General features: G+C 46.4%; 1 protein-coding gene across 5 annotated transcripts in view; it reads left to right on the top strand.

The window, feature by feature from the left end:
- Positions 1-10,703, top strand: part of HERC1 (HECT and RLD domain containing E3 ubiquitin protein ligase family member 1) — a 91,170-nt gene extending 80,467 nt beyond the window's left edge. For 4 of the 5 annotated variants that reach the window (XM_027903957.1, XM_027903958.1, XM_027903955.1 and 1 more), the window contains exons 66-78: positions 446-601; positions 1,068-1,190; positions 1,731-1,833; positions 2,517-2,686; positions 3,830-3,968; positions 4,918-5,087; positions 5,431-5,600; positions 5,805-5,970; positions 7,245-7,321; positions 7,530-7,782; positions 8,018-8,170; positions 8,809-9,114; positions 10,375-10,670. In XM_027903957.1, coding sequence (XP_027759758.1) covers positions 446-601; positions 1,068-1,190; positions 1,731-1,833; positions 2,517-2,686; positions 3,830-3,968; positions 4,918-5,087; positions 5,431-5,600; positions 5,805-5,970; positions 7,245-7,321; positions 7,530-7,782; positions 8,018-8,170; positions 8,809-9,114; positions 10,375-10,560 — 2,172 coding nt within the window. In that variant the 3' untranslated portion in view covers positions 10,561-10,670. Of the gene's footprint in view, positions 1-445; positions 602-1,067; positions 1,191-1,730; positions 1,834-2,516; positions 2,687-3,829; positions 3,969-4,917; positions 5,088-5,430; positions 5,601-5,804; positions 5,971-7,244; positions 7,322-7,529; positions 7,783-8,017; positions 8,171-8,808; positions 9,115-10,374 lie in introns of all 5 variants that reach the window. The other variant, XM_027903953.1, reaches the window with a different exon arrangement.
- Positions 10,704-16,232: the final 5,529 nt, after the last annotated feature.

Genomic DNA, 16,232 nt, shown 5'->3' with positions numbered 1-16,232 from the left:
TTGGTCCTGCAGAAAAGCTAAAAATCAGAGCGTGGAAGGAGGGGGGTGATCTAAAGGTTATCAAAATGCAGGCATGATTTACAAGCTTCCCTTCGTCTTGGCCAGGTGACTTTGACCTACAGATCTGGTGACCAGGGCCTCCTCCTGAGTGCTGACAGTGCACAAAACCACGTTTGGCTTTGATGGAGGTTTCTTTATGAAAATACAGGATAATCACCCAGCAAATCCTTCCTGCAAATATCCTCTGGGTCCTCCTCCGTAACATTACCATTGAAAAGAATAAGAGATGGGTTGCTGGAGAAATCATTAATGCTAAAATGCCTTTATTTTAGCTCTTTAAAAGTGAATATAATTCATTAAATATATGTGAATATATACATGGAAACAGCCATCTTGTGCCCACATTTAAAATGTGTGTAAAAAATGACGTTTATTTTGCTTCCAGATGTCATGTGGCTTCAAACACTCAGCTGTGGTGACAGCAGATGGCAAACTCTTTACATTTGGAAACGGTGATTACGGTCGATTAGGACTTGGAAACACTTCCAATAAGAAACTTCCCGAACGAGTGACGGCGCTGGAAGGTTACCAGATTGGACAGGCATGGCTTACCTAAAACTAGCCCTGGATCTGGGTTGAAAGCTCATGTTTGTGATGTATTTAAGTGTTCACTTGTGGCTTTTTAACCTTGGCTTTTGTTTCGGTCGTGGTGGCAGAATTTGACTCTCTTGATCCTCGTTTTGCAGAACTGCCCATGGTTTTTTAACATTTTAACATTTCAAGGTTGAGTCGATGTTTTAAGCATGAATCAGTGAGCTTCTTCACATTTTTAAACAGGGAATATGAGTAGCACAATACAATCCTTTGGCTCTGTGTGCTGACAGGAACAAATACCAAAAATTATTACTAGTGTGTTCAGAGTGTCTTCAATAAGCAAGGGAATTTTTAATGGTTCTACAAAGATACTTCATTTTTAAACACGGTTTTTCTTCTGAAAGGCAGTTGGAGTGTTTGAGTTAGTAATAAGTCAGCAAAAACAGTGGTAATAACATATTTCTCTCCCTCAGGTGGCCTGTGGCCTCAATCACACTGTAGCTGTGTCAACAGATGGCTCAATGGTCTGGGCTTTTGGAGATGGAGACTATGGGAAGCTTGGTCTGGGAAATTCCACTGCCAAGTCCTCACCACAGGTTAGAATTCACGGGGAAATTACTCTTAGCATAAATTCTCGGAGTTGTTCTGCGTGTTGCGAAGTGTTCAGAGGGTAAATTATTAATTCCATGCTGTTGTAACACATTTCTGACACAAATAATTCTGATTCTGATTATGCTGAGCCTGGTACTCTAAAGAATTTCACAGAAATCAATCACAGTGACCTTATCTCAGTAGCGATACAAGTAGAGAAAGTCTGAGGTTTCTCTTAGAGAAGAGAGATTTCTTGTTTTGGAAAATTGGAAATACTTCCTCCAGTATCCCTCCCCCTCACTCCCAGTAAAAAAAATAGATATTTTGAATCATTGAGCACAGAATAAGATGTTACTTCCATTAAAGAAAACTGTGTTTCTGTTTCCTGTGTTAATTAGTATAATCAACAATGTATGCAGTGCACAGGGGGAATTAAAAAAAAATTTCCTTTTTTGGAACCAAGAGTTTCAGATGAAATTCATGTTTGCTTTCTGTTTATACTCCTGTAATGCCATACCTTGTTTTCCTTTCACTTTACCCCTTAGAAAGTGGATATTCTCTGTGGAATTGGAATAAAGAAAGTGGCCTGTGGAACCCAGTTCTCTGTTGCACTGACAAAAGATGGTCATGTATATACTTTTGGACAAGGTAAGACAATCAGCTCTGTGGACATTCCCATCTGCAGCCTTGTGTGTATTGCACATGAAAAGGAGGACTATTAAGACACATTTCTAAGACTGACCTAAAGCTACTTTTTAAAAAAGTGCCGTCCTAATCTGAATTTTGGGACTTCAACAACGGAATTTTAACGTGCCCCTAAAATCCAGATTTGTAGCTCTATGTAGTTTGATCTTGGGTCAACCTTTCAGGCTTGGAGGTGGTTTTTTTTTTCAGTAATTCCCTTTTTGAGGAGCATTCTCCTAAAATTTCATTGAATTCCACACATCCAAGAACATTGGGTTACTTCAGAGTTTACCCAGTCGAATAAAGCGTATGGTTGGACAGGAGAATTTCCACGAGCACCCAATTATAAACACTGAATTCAAACAATTAAAAAAATTTTCTCAAACCAGTTAATTCATCTGTATTTGAAAAGTGCCCATTTCCATCTGGAAGTCTTGGGTTAGCAGAATTTGCTCTGGTTGGAGCCTTCAGAGTAGGAAACAACATTGCTGGTTTGTAGGAAACATCTCCCGCATTTCTCACGCCGGTGTCCCAGTTCCAGGATTTTTATGGAACTGCTTCCTGTCCCTCCCTCCACCCTGCTGCTGGGTGGCTGTTGCTGTCCCTCCCTGGCTGGCCCTGTCCCCAGCGCTGTGTCCCCGTTCCAGATCGCCTCATCGGACTGCCCGAGGGCCGCGCCCGCAACCACAACCGGCCGCAGCAGGTGCCGGTGCTGTCGGGGATCTTCATCGAGGACATCGCCGTGGGAGCAGAGCACACCCTGGCCCTGTCCTCCACGGGGGATGTCTATGCCTGGGGCAGCAATTCCGAGGGGCAGGTATGTGGGGTTTTTATCCTCCTAACCTTCGTAAGGCTGGAATTGTAATTTGCGGGTGTTTTTGGAATGTTGATCGTAACGACGCTTTTGGCAATTTCCATCGTTTTCCTGTTTATTCCCTGGAGCAGTTTGGGGAGGCACTCAAAACATTCTAGACAAATTATCCTAATCCAAGCTTTTTTTTGAAAAAATTCATAAATTTTTACCTAATCCTTGAGCTATCACCAGTTTTTTCAACGTAATAAAATTTCCTTGTCAATCAGATTTGTGAACTCTCCATTTTCGTAGTGAAAATGTAAATTACTCTTTTTAAAGGAGTGATTTTATTAAGTCAGAAAAAAATGTAATAAATGATAAATTCTCCCTCACCACATGTATAACTCAAATTTTTGGAAAGGACTTGAGCTTTTTGACACATCTGCATGCTACGAGAATCAGAGAGAGCCTCTTCAGACAGCAGCTGGTGGTGCTGCAGGAAGTTTGGGCAAACTTCATCCTCTGCTGTTTTAGGACTGAGTTTTTGAGAAGGCTTGTTGAGCAAGTTTTTTAGGATAATTTCTCTTTGGGGTTTTTTTATTACTTTTGATTTGTTGTTTTTTTGGGTTTTTTTCATATGGTACTTTGTGTGAGCAAGGGAAGAAGTTGTTAGGGTAAAAAATGAAAGAAATTGATTCTGAAAGCTATTTTATATGATTTTTGGTTCAAAATACAGGTTTTGTGTGAAGTAGTAAAAAAAATATACTCTTGCCATATGAAATTTTTCACCTAGAGAAAATGAAATTAAAATATGAAACTTGGTAAAAAGTCAGAACAGCTTCGGTAAACTTTCTCTCCACACAGATTGTGTTTTCATAAACCACTGTAGCATTTTATATGCTGGAACAAAAATGGTCTTTAAATGGCACAGAGGAGATAGATCTGATACTGATAGATCTGCTATTCCAGGGGAGTACAGATGCAATATTTTATCAAAAAATAAAAGAGATATATAGAGAGAGAGTAAATATTTTTAATCTCAGCACATGCTGTAGATAAATACAGTTTTTTACCGTTTGCTCCGAGTTTTTGCTTGGAGAGTTTTAGAAGCGTCACGACGGCTGTTGATTGTTCCTTGTCCCTTTTCCTCCTGTTCCCAACTATCAGCTGGGCCTGGGCCACACCAACCACGTGCGGGAGCCCACGCTGGTGACGGTGCTGCAGGGCAAGAACGTGCGGCAGATCTCGGCCGGGCGCTGCCACAGCGCGGCCTGGACGGCGCCGCCCGTGCCCCCACGAGCTCCGGGTGAGGGACTGCCGGTCACACCAAAAGGGCTCCTTCTCCATCTACCAGGGGAGGTTTGGGTTGGATATCGGGAAGAAATTGTTCACAGAGAGTGTGCTCAGCCATTGGAACGGGCTGCCCGGGGAGGGAGTGGAATCCCCGTCCCTGGAGGTGTTTAAGGACAGACTGGACGTGGGCTGGGAACCACGGCGGGGTTGGATCGAGGGTTGGACTCGGTGGTGAAGGGACCAGACTGGTGAAGGGACTTGAGCACAAGTCCTGTGAGGAGAGGCTGAGGGAACTAGGGTTGTTTAATCTGGAAAAGAGGCGGCTCAGGGGTGACCTCATCACTCTCTGTAACTCCCTGAAAGGATGTTGTAGCCAGGTGGGGGTCGATCTCCTCTTCCAGGCAATCAGCAATAAGACAAGAGTGCACGGGCTTAAGCTCTGTCAGAGGAGGTTTAAGTTGGATATTAGAAAGAAGTTCTTTCCAGAGAGAGTGATCAGGCACTGGAATGGGCTGCCCAGAGAGGTGGTGGATTCACAGTCCCTGGAGGTTTTTAGGATGAGGCTGGATGTGGCACTGAGTGCCATGATCTGGTAATCCCAGTGGGGTTGGATCAAGGGTTGGACTTGATGATCTCGGAGGTCTCTTCCAACCCAGTTAATTCTATGATTCTGTGAGCTCAGAGATCTTTCCAACCAGGCTGACTCTGTGACTCTAACTGAGGATTTATGGCTGTTGGGTTTAGTCCTGCTGTTCCTGGGCTGTGAGTGCCACAAGAATCCTGAACATGTGGGACAGAATTTGTTTGGTGTTATATCCATGCAGGGTGTCTGATTATCTTAGTCTTGATTGGGCTGCTGTCGTGGTTTAACCTCAGTAGGCAGCTAAGCTGCTGTGGGGGAAAATCAACTCCAACCCCTCTCCCCTTTATCAAACCCTGCTTTGTTTCTCTCCCCATGGCAGGTGTTTCAGTGCCTTTGCAGCTTGGTTTGCCTGATGCCATCCCACCACAGTACGGGGCACTGAAGGAAGTCAGCATTCACACAGTGAGGGCGAGGCTCAGACTGCTGTACCACTTTTCTGACCTCATGTACTCGTCGTGGAGATTACTCAACCTCAGTCCCAATAACCAGGTAAAATTCCTTTGGAAAAAACTGCCTGGCCTGTGTTGTGTTATGCTGTGTTGTTAGAGAGTTTCTGGCCAGGTCCAGATGAATCTTTGTAAAAAAATTAACATAATATATAGTTTTGGGTTAAACCAAACTTTGTCAAGGCGGTGTTCTGTATTTTCATTTACACTAGCATTGACATGTCAGTGTTTGAGTTTCCAAAAGCTTCAAAACTCAACCCAAAAAGTGCTAACCCGTTTCCTGAAGCGCTGTAGTGCCAGTGATTGCTCTGAAGGGTTTTCCTGTGGGAAGAATGGACATGCTGTCCTTTCCTGATGTGTCCATTGTGGTTGCTGCTGTGTTTCAGAACAGTACATCTCACTACAACGCTGGCACGTGGGGGATAGTGCAGGGCCAGCTGCGGCCCCTGCTGGCACCGCGGGTCTACACCCTGCCCATGGTGCGCTCCATAGGCAAGACCATGGTGCAGGGCAAGAACTACGGGCCCCAGATCACTGTGAAGAGGATCTCCACCAGGTCAGTGCTGCTCCCACAGCCCCTGGGGGGTGCTGGTACCCCCCATCTGCAGAACTGCGGGCGTTCCGAGCTCCCTGTCCGGGTGTGTCGGGGCAGGGATTCCTCACCCCTTGTGTTTGAGTTTCATTGTCTGGGTGTGTCAGGGCAGGGGTTCCTTACCCCTGTGTTTGAGTTTCATTGTCTGGTTGTGTTTCTCCCCCCAAGAGGTCGGAAGTGCAAGCCCATCTTCGTGCAGATAGCCAGGCAGGTGGTGAAGCTGAACGCCTCGGACCTGCGCCTGCCCTCCCGCGCCTGGAAGGTGAAACTGGTGGGAGAAGGAGCTGACGACGCAGGTGGAGTGTTCGATGACACTATTACAGAAATGTGTCAGGTAGGTCTGGGAACTCCAAAGGTTTTGTTCTCTCTTGGAGTGTTTTTCAGATTTTCCTTTTTGCAGCGTGGCAGTGCTGAGCCCACAGCACCAGGGCTGCCTGCTGAGGGGTGTCCCTGAGGATCAGGAAATCTTCCTGGCTTGTGTTCAAGGAGGTGCTGTGAGGCCACGCTGTAACTAGTGGTACAGGAGGCTCCTTGGAATTCTGAGATGGCCCCTACACATCCCAGGGGCATTTTGCAGCCTCCCATTCTGTCCAGCCAGGACCTTCTTGGAGGAGCTGTGCTGTGTTCCGTGCCTGCAGTGCAGAAACACCTCAGGCAGGTGTTTTCCGGGTTCCTGAAGACATTGTCCCCTCCCCCTCTTTTCAGTCCTGGAAAGATCATCAGTAGCAGGTTTTGCCTGTCTGTGACCAGGATCTTGTGGCCAATGTTAATCTTTTCAGATTCCCCAGGAACTGAAGGCTCCAGACTGCAGGACTGAGACAAAGCTGGTCCATGCTCCATCTTCTACCTGTAGTTTTAAGGATGTGTCTCAGCCCTGCGATTGTAGCCAGGAGGAGGATTCAGGGCAACGCTGGCTGCAGAAGTTTGGTTGTTCCTTAATCTCCCTGAAGCCTCAAACCACAAAGAATGAGGATCAGGGAGGTTAATGAATCTGTCTGCTTAGTCTGGGACAGGACAAGAGCTGTGGGTAGTGCTGGAGCTGGCACTGGAGTTAGAGTTGGGATACAGGATGGAAAAACTGAAGAATTCCATTTATTAGTGGGTTTTCTGAAGCCTGTAAGACTGGAGTTGGGTTGACTTGGGTAAGGGCTTGAGGCATAATTTTTGGATTCTTTCCTAGACAGTTTACATTCAATCTGAGGTGTGATGAGGGTTCAGAACAAAACTGAACATTTTTTGGGATCTTGGAAAAGCTGCAGCAATAGGAAAAAGAGCTTGTGGCTTCTGATTATTTTGGAAACAGGCACCAGGAATGTATCACAGAGCAGCCACAGGAAAATAACAATTACAGCTTGACATAAGGGCAGGTCTTGGGGAAAGAAAAAAAAAAAAAGCTTTCATTACTTACAGTCTTCCCACCACGTTTACTTTCTCTTCAGTGTTTTGTATTAATCTGTAAAGAGTAATCATCACTATAGTGGAACATTCTGTCCTGTAATGCTGTAATGCCTTGATAGTTCTGACATAGGTTTGTTATCCTGTACAATAGTTCTGACATAGGTTTGTTATCCCTGTGTCTAAGAAGCTTTTTGGTTGTTGATTTTTAAGGAACTGGAAACTGGAATCGTGGACTTGCTCATTCCTTCCCCAAATGCTACAGCTGAAGTTGGCTACAACAGGGACAGGTGAGTTGGGCAGGGCTTGCTCTCGTTGCAGGTGGGAGGGGGTGAAAATCCCAATCATCTCGTGGCTGTTTTATACCAAATGATGAGGCTTCAGGACTGTCTCCAGTATATTTTTTCCTTCAGGTTGCCATGTTGCTTTGTTATGGAGGAGAGGGGCACGGTTTTAACACGAACTTGCCGGATTGCTGATGGCGATTTGTTGTTGCAGGTTTCTCTTTAACCCTTCAGCGTGTTTGGATGAGCACCTGATGCAGTTCAAGTTCTTGGGCATTCTCATGGGGGTGGCAATTCGTACCAAAAAGCCATTAGATCTTCATTTGGCTCCAATGGTCTGGAAGCAACTCTGTTGTATCCCACTCATCTTGGAGGATTTGGAGGAGGTAGATCTGCTCTATGTGCAGACCCTCAACAGCATTCTTCACATTGAAGACAGTGGGATTACTGAAGAAAATTTCCATGAGGTAAGGTGGGAAGGTTGAGGCTTTCAGGTTTATTCTGGGAGTGGTTACTTTTATCAGATTGACCTTCACTTCAATATGTAAATCATTTCAGTCTCCATTCTTGGCATAACAAGCACTTAGTGTGCATTTAGAATAGTTTGTGATCTTATCATAGATAGTTCTAAGTGACTTATAGGAAAAAGTTCAACTGGAGTGACTTAACACTGAACATGCTTTTCCTGTTTTTGCATCACAGATGATTCCTTTAGATTCTTTTGTTGGCCAAAGTGCTGATGGTAAAATGGTTCCCATAATCCCTGGAGGGAACAGCATCCCACTTACCTTTTCAAACAGGAAAGAGTACGTGGAGAGGGCGATTGAGTACAGACTCCATGAGATGGACCGGCAGGTGAGACTCCTTGGGACTCAGCCCTGTTGGTAGTGGGGACAAGGGGGTGATTTATCCCAGTTTCCATCACAGTTTTTGATAAGAAAAGCTTGGCTTTCTGCATCCTGACCGTGTCCCCACAGCTTTTCTTGCCCCACAAGCTGTTTTGGGGTTTTCATTTCAATTAATTTTTCTCAGTCATTGCTCGGTTGGCAGAAGAGCATTAGAAGTCAGAGCTTGTCTACGTTAGAGTATCCCACTGAAACCACTTGAGAAAACCACCTGCAGTTTTGCATGCTGGGCACAACAACTGGACATTTTAACAACACAGAGCCTATCTAAAGTAAATATTATCGACAGACATTTGTTTAGTTTGAAACTGTTTCTCTTCTGCTGTGACACAAACACTGCAAACATTCCATGACGTGTTTTGGGAAGTGTTCGCTGCCTGTTTGCCATTTGATCAGTGAGCCTTGTGAAAGCAGTGCACTAATTACAAGAGAGAGATGCATGTGTGGTGTTACCAGTGTCAGAAAAGCAGCTTTCTCATCACAGGTACCAAACCCAAATCCTAAATCTCGTAGAAGGAGAACGTGGTCCAGAAGTGGCAGAGGTGAGAAAGTCGCACTTCAAATATCTGCTCTGTTTCTGGCCAACAGGTGGCTGCTGTCAGGGAGGGAATGTCCTGGATTGTTCCCGTTCCTTTGCTGTCCCTTCTGACTGCCAAGCAGTTGGAGCAGATGGTCTGTGGGATGCCGGAAATCTCCGTTGAAGTTCTGAAGAAAGTGGTGCGATACAGGGAGGTGGATGAGCAGCATCAGCTGGTGCAGTGGTTCTGGCACACCCTGGAGGAGTTTTCCAATGAGGAGAGAGTCCTTTTCATGAGGTTTGTGTCGGGAAGATCTCGACTGCCAGCCAACACAGCTGATATCTCTCAGCGATTCCAAATAATGAAGGTTGATAGGGTAAGTTGCCTGGTTTATTTGGCTGGTTTTATTAATTATTAGTACTTTTTTATTCATCTCTAGTATGGTCTGTCCTTTGCCAATAGGAGACAGTTTGCATTGTTCTAAATTTAAAGCAAAAGCATGGGATGGGACGTGCTCTGAGTTAAGCCCAGACGTTTTGATTGTGCAGAAGGACATAGGCTGCGTGAATTGCATCTTAATTAACGTGATGCAGTCAGAGACTGGAGGTCAAGACAAGTCCTTGCACTAGAAACAAACCTTCTCCTATTGTAACTTGCCCCCAGTGATTTTCTGTTCCAATCCCTTTTATCATTTGGCAATTTTCATTCTGTTTTTAAGTGTTAATTTTTCCTAAGTGATGTTCAGACACACTCTGGTTTGGAATTGAACATGGCTTGGTACAGATTGCTGAGGAGTGGGGTCAGCTGCTCAAAAGGCTGAGTCTCATCAGTGGGTTGGGTTATTTACAGAGCAGGTGACCCAGCAGTGGTTTTGCACATACTTAAGGATGAAACAAATGCTGTAAACGAGGGAGGCCAATCCGCTTCCTAAAAGGAATTTGGGGCTGGAATAATTTCTTCACTGATGATCTGGATGAGGGGATGGAGTGCACTCAGCGCTGGTGAGGCCACCCCTGGAGTGCTGTGTCCAGCTCTGGGCCCTCAGCTCAGGAAGGACATGGAGGGGCTGGAGCAGGGACAGAGAAGGGAACAGAGCTGGGGAAGGGACTGGAACACAAGTGCTGTGAGGAGAGGCTGAGGGAGCTGGGGGGGCTCAGCCTGGAGAGGAGGAGGCTCAGGGGAGAGACCTCAGCACTCTCTGCAACTCCCTGACAGGAGGGGGGAGCCAGGTGGGGGTTGGTCCCTTCTCCCAGGAACCAGCAGTAGGACAAGAGGGCTCGGTCTTAAACTGTGCCAGGGGAGGTTTGGGTTGGATATCAAGAAGAAATTTTTACAGAGAGAGTGCTCAGCCCTTGGAATGGGCTGCCCAGGGAGGGGGTGGATTCCCCGTCCCTGGAGGTGTTTAAGGACAGACTGGATGTGGCATCAGTGCCATGGGCTGGGAACCACAGCGGGGTTGGATCCAGGGCTGGACTCGATGATCTCAGAGGTCTTTTCCTGCCCAGTTGATTCTGTGATTGTGTGACTGTGAGGATGCAGAGCGGTGGGGGCAGGGCAGGAGCAGTGAAATGCGGGTGCGTTGCGTGTTTTCCACGATCCCAGCTCAGCAGTGTCCCCCTTGTGTCCGTCCCCACAGCCTTACGACAGCTTGCCTACCTCACAGACTTGTTTCTTTCAACTGCGGCTGCCGCCGTACTCCAGCCAGCTGGTGATGGCCGAGCGCCTGCGCTATGCAATCAACAACTGCCGCTCCATCGACATGGACAATTACATGCTCTCCCGCAACGTGGACAATGCCGAGGGCTCCGACACGGATTACTGACACTCTGTGAACAAAACCACCTTCCTTTTCCTACAGATAGCGCCCCGAGTCCGAGTCATCGTCGACATAATTTTACAGTAACCATAGATGTTTTAGGAGCATAAAAAAAACCCCAGATGTTAATAGGTGGTGGCCACATTTTAGTTACTCTAAATGTAACAAACAAACAACAACAACAACAAACAAACAAAAAAAATTAGATGTTTTTATTTTTTTGTGATTGTACAAAAGAAAAAAAAAAAGGAAAAACAAAACAAAAAAGTCTGATGGGTAAGTTTTTTCTCCTTTTTTTGGTCACTTTTGATAAGTTTGCATGGAGACATTTTGGTGCATTTTTGTTGGGAATAGTACATTTGTAAGCCCTCCCAGTGAAGAGTTGTACATCCCAATGAAGAGTTGTACATTGTGTATAATTGTTCATTAGCCAGGACTGTTTTACATGAATATTCACATATTTATTTTGTTTTAATTTGAATTGCCTGTGCAGGGTTCCTTATGCAGAGAAAAATAAAGCAAATTCAAGGACCGGTGGCTTGTTACACATTTGTGAACCGAGGTTGGTTGTCTCAGTCTTCGTGTTTGTTGTGTTTTGTCTCAGGAAACTGTGATGTTTTACAGTGTTTAGACAGGGTGGGACATTTGCAGCACCTAAAAGTGTTTCTCCTCACTGACTGTGATGTGTAGCACTGCTCTGTGTTCCCAGTGGCCCAGGGGTTGTTGCTCTGTTGGGATGTTGATCCTCCTGCTGCAGTCCAAGTCCATCTTGTGCTTGGTTTGTCCTTGCTTTTCCTGTAAACATTTCACTCCTCCAGAGGAGTTGTTGGGCCACCTGCACTCAGAAACCTTGGAATCTTTTGGCAAAATAGTCATGTTTTTTGCTGTACAGATCAACAGAGTCGGTTCCTGATTGGAGGGCAGAAAACTGACGGTGGAGGTGACAGGGCAGTGGTCGAGGCTGGGGGTTTATGCACGTTTTTGGCTCTGCTTTGCTCTCCTTTTGTTGCAGCTGTACCTGCCATGATCAGCGTGGTTTGGGTTGCTCTGGAGTTTCATCCTGGGTTAGGACAGGAAGGTGCTGCTCAAAGGAACCTCTGCTCCCTGTGCTCGCTGAGTGCTGGGCAATGGATCATTCCCAGGGTAGGAAAGAGCTCCTTTGTGTCACACCAGGAATGCTGCTTGGTGGTGAGGAGAGGATTGACCTGGAGAGCATCCCCAGGTGAGTCAGGGCTGCTCTGCCCCCGTTCCCCCCACCCTCATCCCCTCTGAGCTCCTGAGGGCTGCTGGGGGCATTTATCAGTGTCACCTCACCTGGGACACCACTGGTCCCTCTGAGGCTGGAGCACAGGCAGAAATTCCTGCTGTTTCTCCTCACTGTGTGCTCCCAAGGATGGATTGGGAAATTCCTGGCTGTCCAAGACTGAACAGCTCAGAGTGCTCAGAGCTTGCTGAGCTGCAGGACCGTGCAGGTCTGGGCTTTACTGGTGATGTTTTCTCAGTCAGGACTAGTTGTTGGCTCGTGGAGAAGGTTTGTAGCTGTGACCCCCACGCTGCAGGGTGGGGGGAAAGGAGGAGCTCAGGGCCCTGAAATCAAGCAGACCCTGTTTCCTTCCTCACTGTGTGTTGTGTTCCAAACTGGAGTGAGCTTTTGGTGTCCCATCGCTGTGTTGGGGGCAGTGCATTCACACTGTGGCCTGGATTTAGGGGTGTAATACATAAACACTACAGTATTACAGATTAAAGGGGGTTTTTATCCCCTGTAAGTCCTGTGTTACTGCCTGCTAGACCTGACTGAGGGGTCTCAGTGCTGCTGAGTTGTCAGCCTGTTTCGGTCAGGCAAAGGAAATAACAGAGCTGTGCCTAAAAAATGCAGTTTTAAATGGACTGTGCAATTGGTTTCTTGGGTAATTAGGGTGTTTTTGGAGGCAGTTTACAGTAAAATGAAAGAGGATGTTGATATTGGTAAACATTGATGTTGATTAAGGGATTGTGTTTGATGGAACTGTAATGGCTTGGAGCTGAAGAAAACCACAGGCCTGTTTAATCCTTCATCATACCCTGAGTAAAATGTTTTATAAAAACTTTATATACTCAGTTTTCAAATTGGATTGCTAAGTGAGAAAATTTGCTATTGGTGCTGAAAAAATGTATCAATTTGAACACAGTTGTGTTCAGATTTTACTATGTCATGAACAAATCCCCCTGTCCATGTTGGGGAGGAGCCAAGGAAAATGACTTTGAGCATTTGTATGTAAATAGGCAAAGAAACCAAGTGGGTGTTTTAAGATCCTATTTAGCTCTATAAAGTAAAAAAAAAAAAGTTACAACCCCCTCCCAAACAGTCCTGACAGAAAAGTGGCAGAAAGGTTTCAATAATAAGTGGACAGATGCAAACTCACTTTCGTACCTTGTAGCTGCTTGAAAGTCTGTTCTGCTCCACCTCCAGAGCCGTGTCCTTTCCTCCCAGGGCTTGGAGCGCTGGCAGCAGGAGAAGCTCTCTGGTTGCTGGTGTGACTCTGTAAATTCCTGCCTTGTTTTGGCTTGTCAGCACTCCCTGAAACTGGTGTTGTGTGTCCAGGGCAGGAGCGGGGCCAACAATATCCCAATCCCCACCTGACAGTCGGTCTGTTGAGCTCAGCCTCCTTTCCAGGCTGGCACTGCTGGGGTGGGATTTGCTGTTTGTCCCTCCTGGCCACACTTGCAGTTGTGTTTTCCTTTGTGCTGCACCAGGAGCCACTGAAACCTGAGGGCTGGGTGGATGAAATGCCAGAGCTGTGCAGTGCCATTAACTGCCTGAGCTGTGAAGATGCCGTAATGCAGTTCTGTTCCTTGTTTGTTTTCTGGCTGAGTGTTTCTTACAGATACTCACACTGAGCAGGGGTTTCTCTGGAACTGCAGCTCTGAGTGATTGAGATGCTGTAAATGCTGTGGTTTATTTCTTAGCTGAATTAGAGTTGCACTTCAAGGCTCTCTGTGGGTGCAGCTCACGAGGAGCGTTTTCAGGAGCTCAGAGCTGGCTCAGCAGCTTTTGCAGAGGAAAGAAGCCACCCCAGGCAGGTAGTGTGATAAAACACTTCTGCTGAAATGGTTTGAAATTTACCTTTTCTGGAAATACAATTTTACAGTTCTAGGCTTGCAGTTAAAAAAAATTGGCTTCAGGTGGAATTTGGATAACGTTTCCATTCTGTCTGTGCAAACATGAACAAAAGACAATGTTCCAGCTGAAATAAATCTCTTTCAAGGCCACCTGAGGCACCAGAGCCAGGCTGGTCATTAGGACACCCCAGGCATTTTCTGCACATTAATTAAAGGAGCGACAGTGTTTGTTGTAAAAAGAATGCAGCAAGGAACTGGAAAATCAAACCAGTCCTTCCTGAGGAACTGAGGCCCAACTTCAGGACTTGGTTCTGTAGTTTAGATGCCAATGAGCCAGGGAAAAAGTCTGCTCTGCTTCAACAGCAGTTTTTCACTTGTTCTTTGTGTTTTAGAGAGGTACTGCAGTCACACCATTGTCTAAACCTAAAACATGCATCATGTTGGATATTTGTGACAGCCTTGAATAGTTTCTGAAGAGGTCAGAAAGAACAAATTTCCCTGGGGGAACAAGTTGGCTCTTACAGTCTTTTAGTTACTGCAAAAAAATAAAATGCAGGCCAGTAGTAAAGCTGCAAAACTAAACCTGCAAATAGCTGTTAAAATGTAGCAGGTTATTTTAAAACCTTGACAGCCTTGACGTAGTTGAATCCCAGTGATGGCAATTGCAGTTCATGTGTTTTTAACTCTGATTTCCTCAGTGTTCTGTCACCTGCATGTAAATGGGAGCCAGGCCTGCTGTGCTGCTGTAATAAAATACTGAATGTTTGGTCTGTTGTGGAACAGAGAGGTGGAGACTCCCCGTGGGACAGACCAGGATTTGCAGAAGTTAGTATTTCTAAATTTGCTTTAAGGACACTCACACACACTCAGATGTTCCTGCTCTGTGCAGGGTTTTAATTTAAACCAGAATTTTATCTGCTGTGCTGCTTCACTGGGGTCCAAGCTGGGACTGTTCAGGACCCAGGGGTTGTGAAGCTGCTCCATGTGCAGCCTGGGCCTGTTTGATGTGGGAGCTGCGCTGGCACTGCTTCTCCCCCACGGAATCATCTGCCTGCCTTGGGAAGCAGAAGGTTCTTGGGTGGGTTTTACTGGATGGGACACATTTAACGTCGTTAAGGTATTTAAGGTAAACACAAGTTCAGCTGCAGAGCCAGCAGGAATGGCAGGACTTTGTGGTGCTCTCCAGGAGTCAGAATTCTGAATTCACACCAGAACTGCTGAACGAAATGGGAAATAATGGAAAGCAGACTGGGGGGATGTGCTCACAGGGCTTGAGAAATGCTGTAGTTCAACCAGCCCCTGCAGAACTCCCAGCTGATGACAGTGGTTCTTCTGGACTGTGAGACTGAGACTGCCCCTCCAGTCAGAGCTGGGTCAGGTGATTGCAGGACACAGGAAGGGACACTCAGAAATGTTTAATTTTCCTCAGGAAAAGTCTGGAAAGGCAGAAGGAGTCTTGAACTGTGGTGTGACAGCCCTGAGTGCCAATACCACCCCAAACCCAGGGTGCCACAGCCAGTTTTCCACAGCAAACTGTGTCAGCCGTTGGTTGTCAGGTTCTGTAGGTGATGGCACAGCATCACCTGCGCGGCTGCAGGTTGTGCAGTTCCACTTCCATGAAGCAGAGCGGCAGGAAAGGGACAGCCTTGTGGCCTAGGATGAAAACAGCTCCTTGGTGTGTTCTTTGCAGTGAGAAGTGGGTGTTTATCTCCAGCTGGGCTGTAGTGTGTCCCTAATTTAGCATTTAAAGCCACAGGTTGGAGGTCACTGTCCTTTCCTGTAGGTTAGTTCTCTGAACCAGCATCTGTTCATGTTGTGTTTCCTTTCCTGTCAGCTTGGAAAGATTCCCTGGTGTGTCTTACACTGTGTAAGTGCCTCATGCAGGGGTCAGCCTGTGTGCTGCGTGCATGGAACCCCTCATTTCATCCAAGAGCCTGGTAAATGATCTCCCCCTGGGAATCACTAATGCAGTGCTGCATGACAGGTACTCTGCTTTTGCTGGAAAGACCTTACAGGGAGTGGTTACCCCCTTGGCAGATGGAATGGTTGTATGGACATGCCCTTGAACAGGAATTTGGTGATCACTGTGCCCTGAACTTTGTGGCCATCCCACAGTGACTCAGTGTCTGCTCTGCCCATTATTGAGGAGTTCAGAGCGTGGGGTCCACTCTGAACCCTGTGATGGAACCTCAGTGGAGGCTCTTCCCTCATCTCTGTGTGGATCACTCTACCTCAATTCCAACTCCTCCTGTGTCCTTGTTTTTCCCATGCAGTCACTGGTCAGGTGAACCATGCCATCCAGCCCACTGCTCCTTGTCAGACTAATGTGAAACTTCCTTAAATTCCATCGAATTTATTGAACTCTTCAGATTATAATTTGGCCTCCATCAAACACCCTGCTGCTCCCTCCTGAGGTGCATTCACTCACCCCCACCAGGAGGGACCCCAGCTGCAGCGTGGGGCAGGTCTGGCACTGTGTGACAGCAGGGCAGGGTTTTCCAGTGTCAAGGAACAACAGCAAATGTTTTTTTCCTGGTGGAGATGCCTTTTCCCTGTGCACCCTTTACAAAACAAACCAG

Source organism: Empidonax traillii, unplaced genomic scaffold, assembly GCF_003031625.1.
Source record: "Empidonax traillii isolate 1590-97213 ecotype Southwest subspecies unplaced genomic scaffold, ASM303162v1 scaffold1001:size240121, whole genome shotgun sequence".
Taxonomy (NCBI): Eukaryota; Metazoa; Chordata; class Aves; order Passeriformes; family Tyrannidae; genus Empidonax; species Empidonax traillii.
The sequence above is the reverse complement of the archived record's forward strand: the minus strand, read 5'-3'. Positions and strand labels throughout refer to the sequence as shown.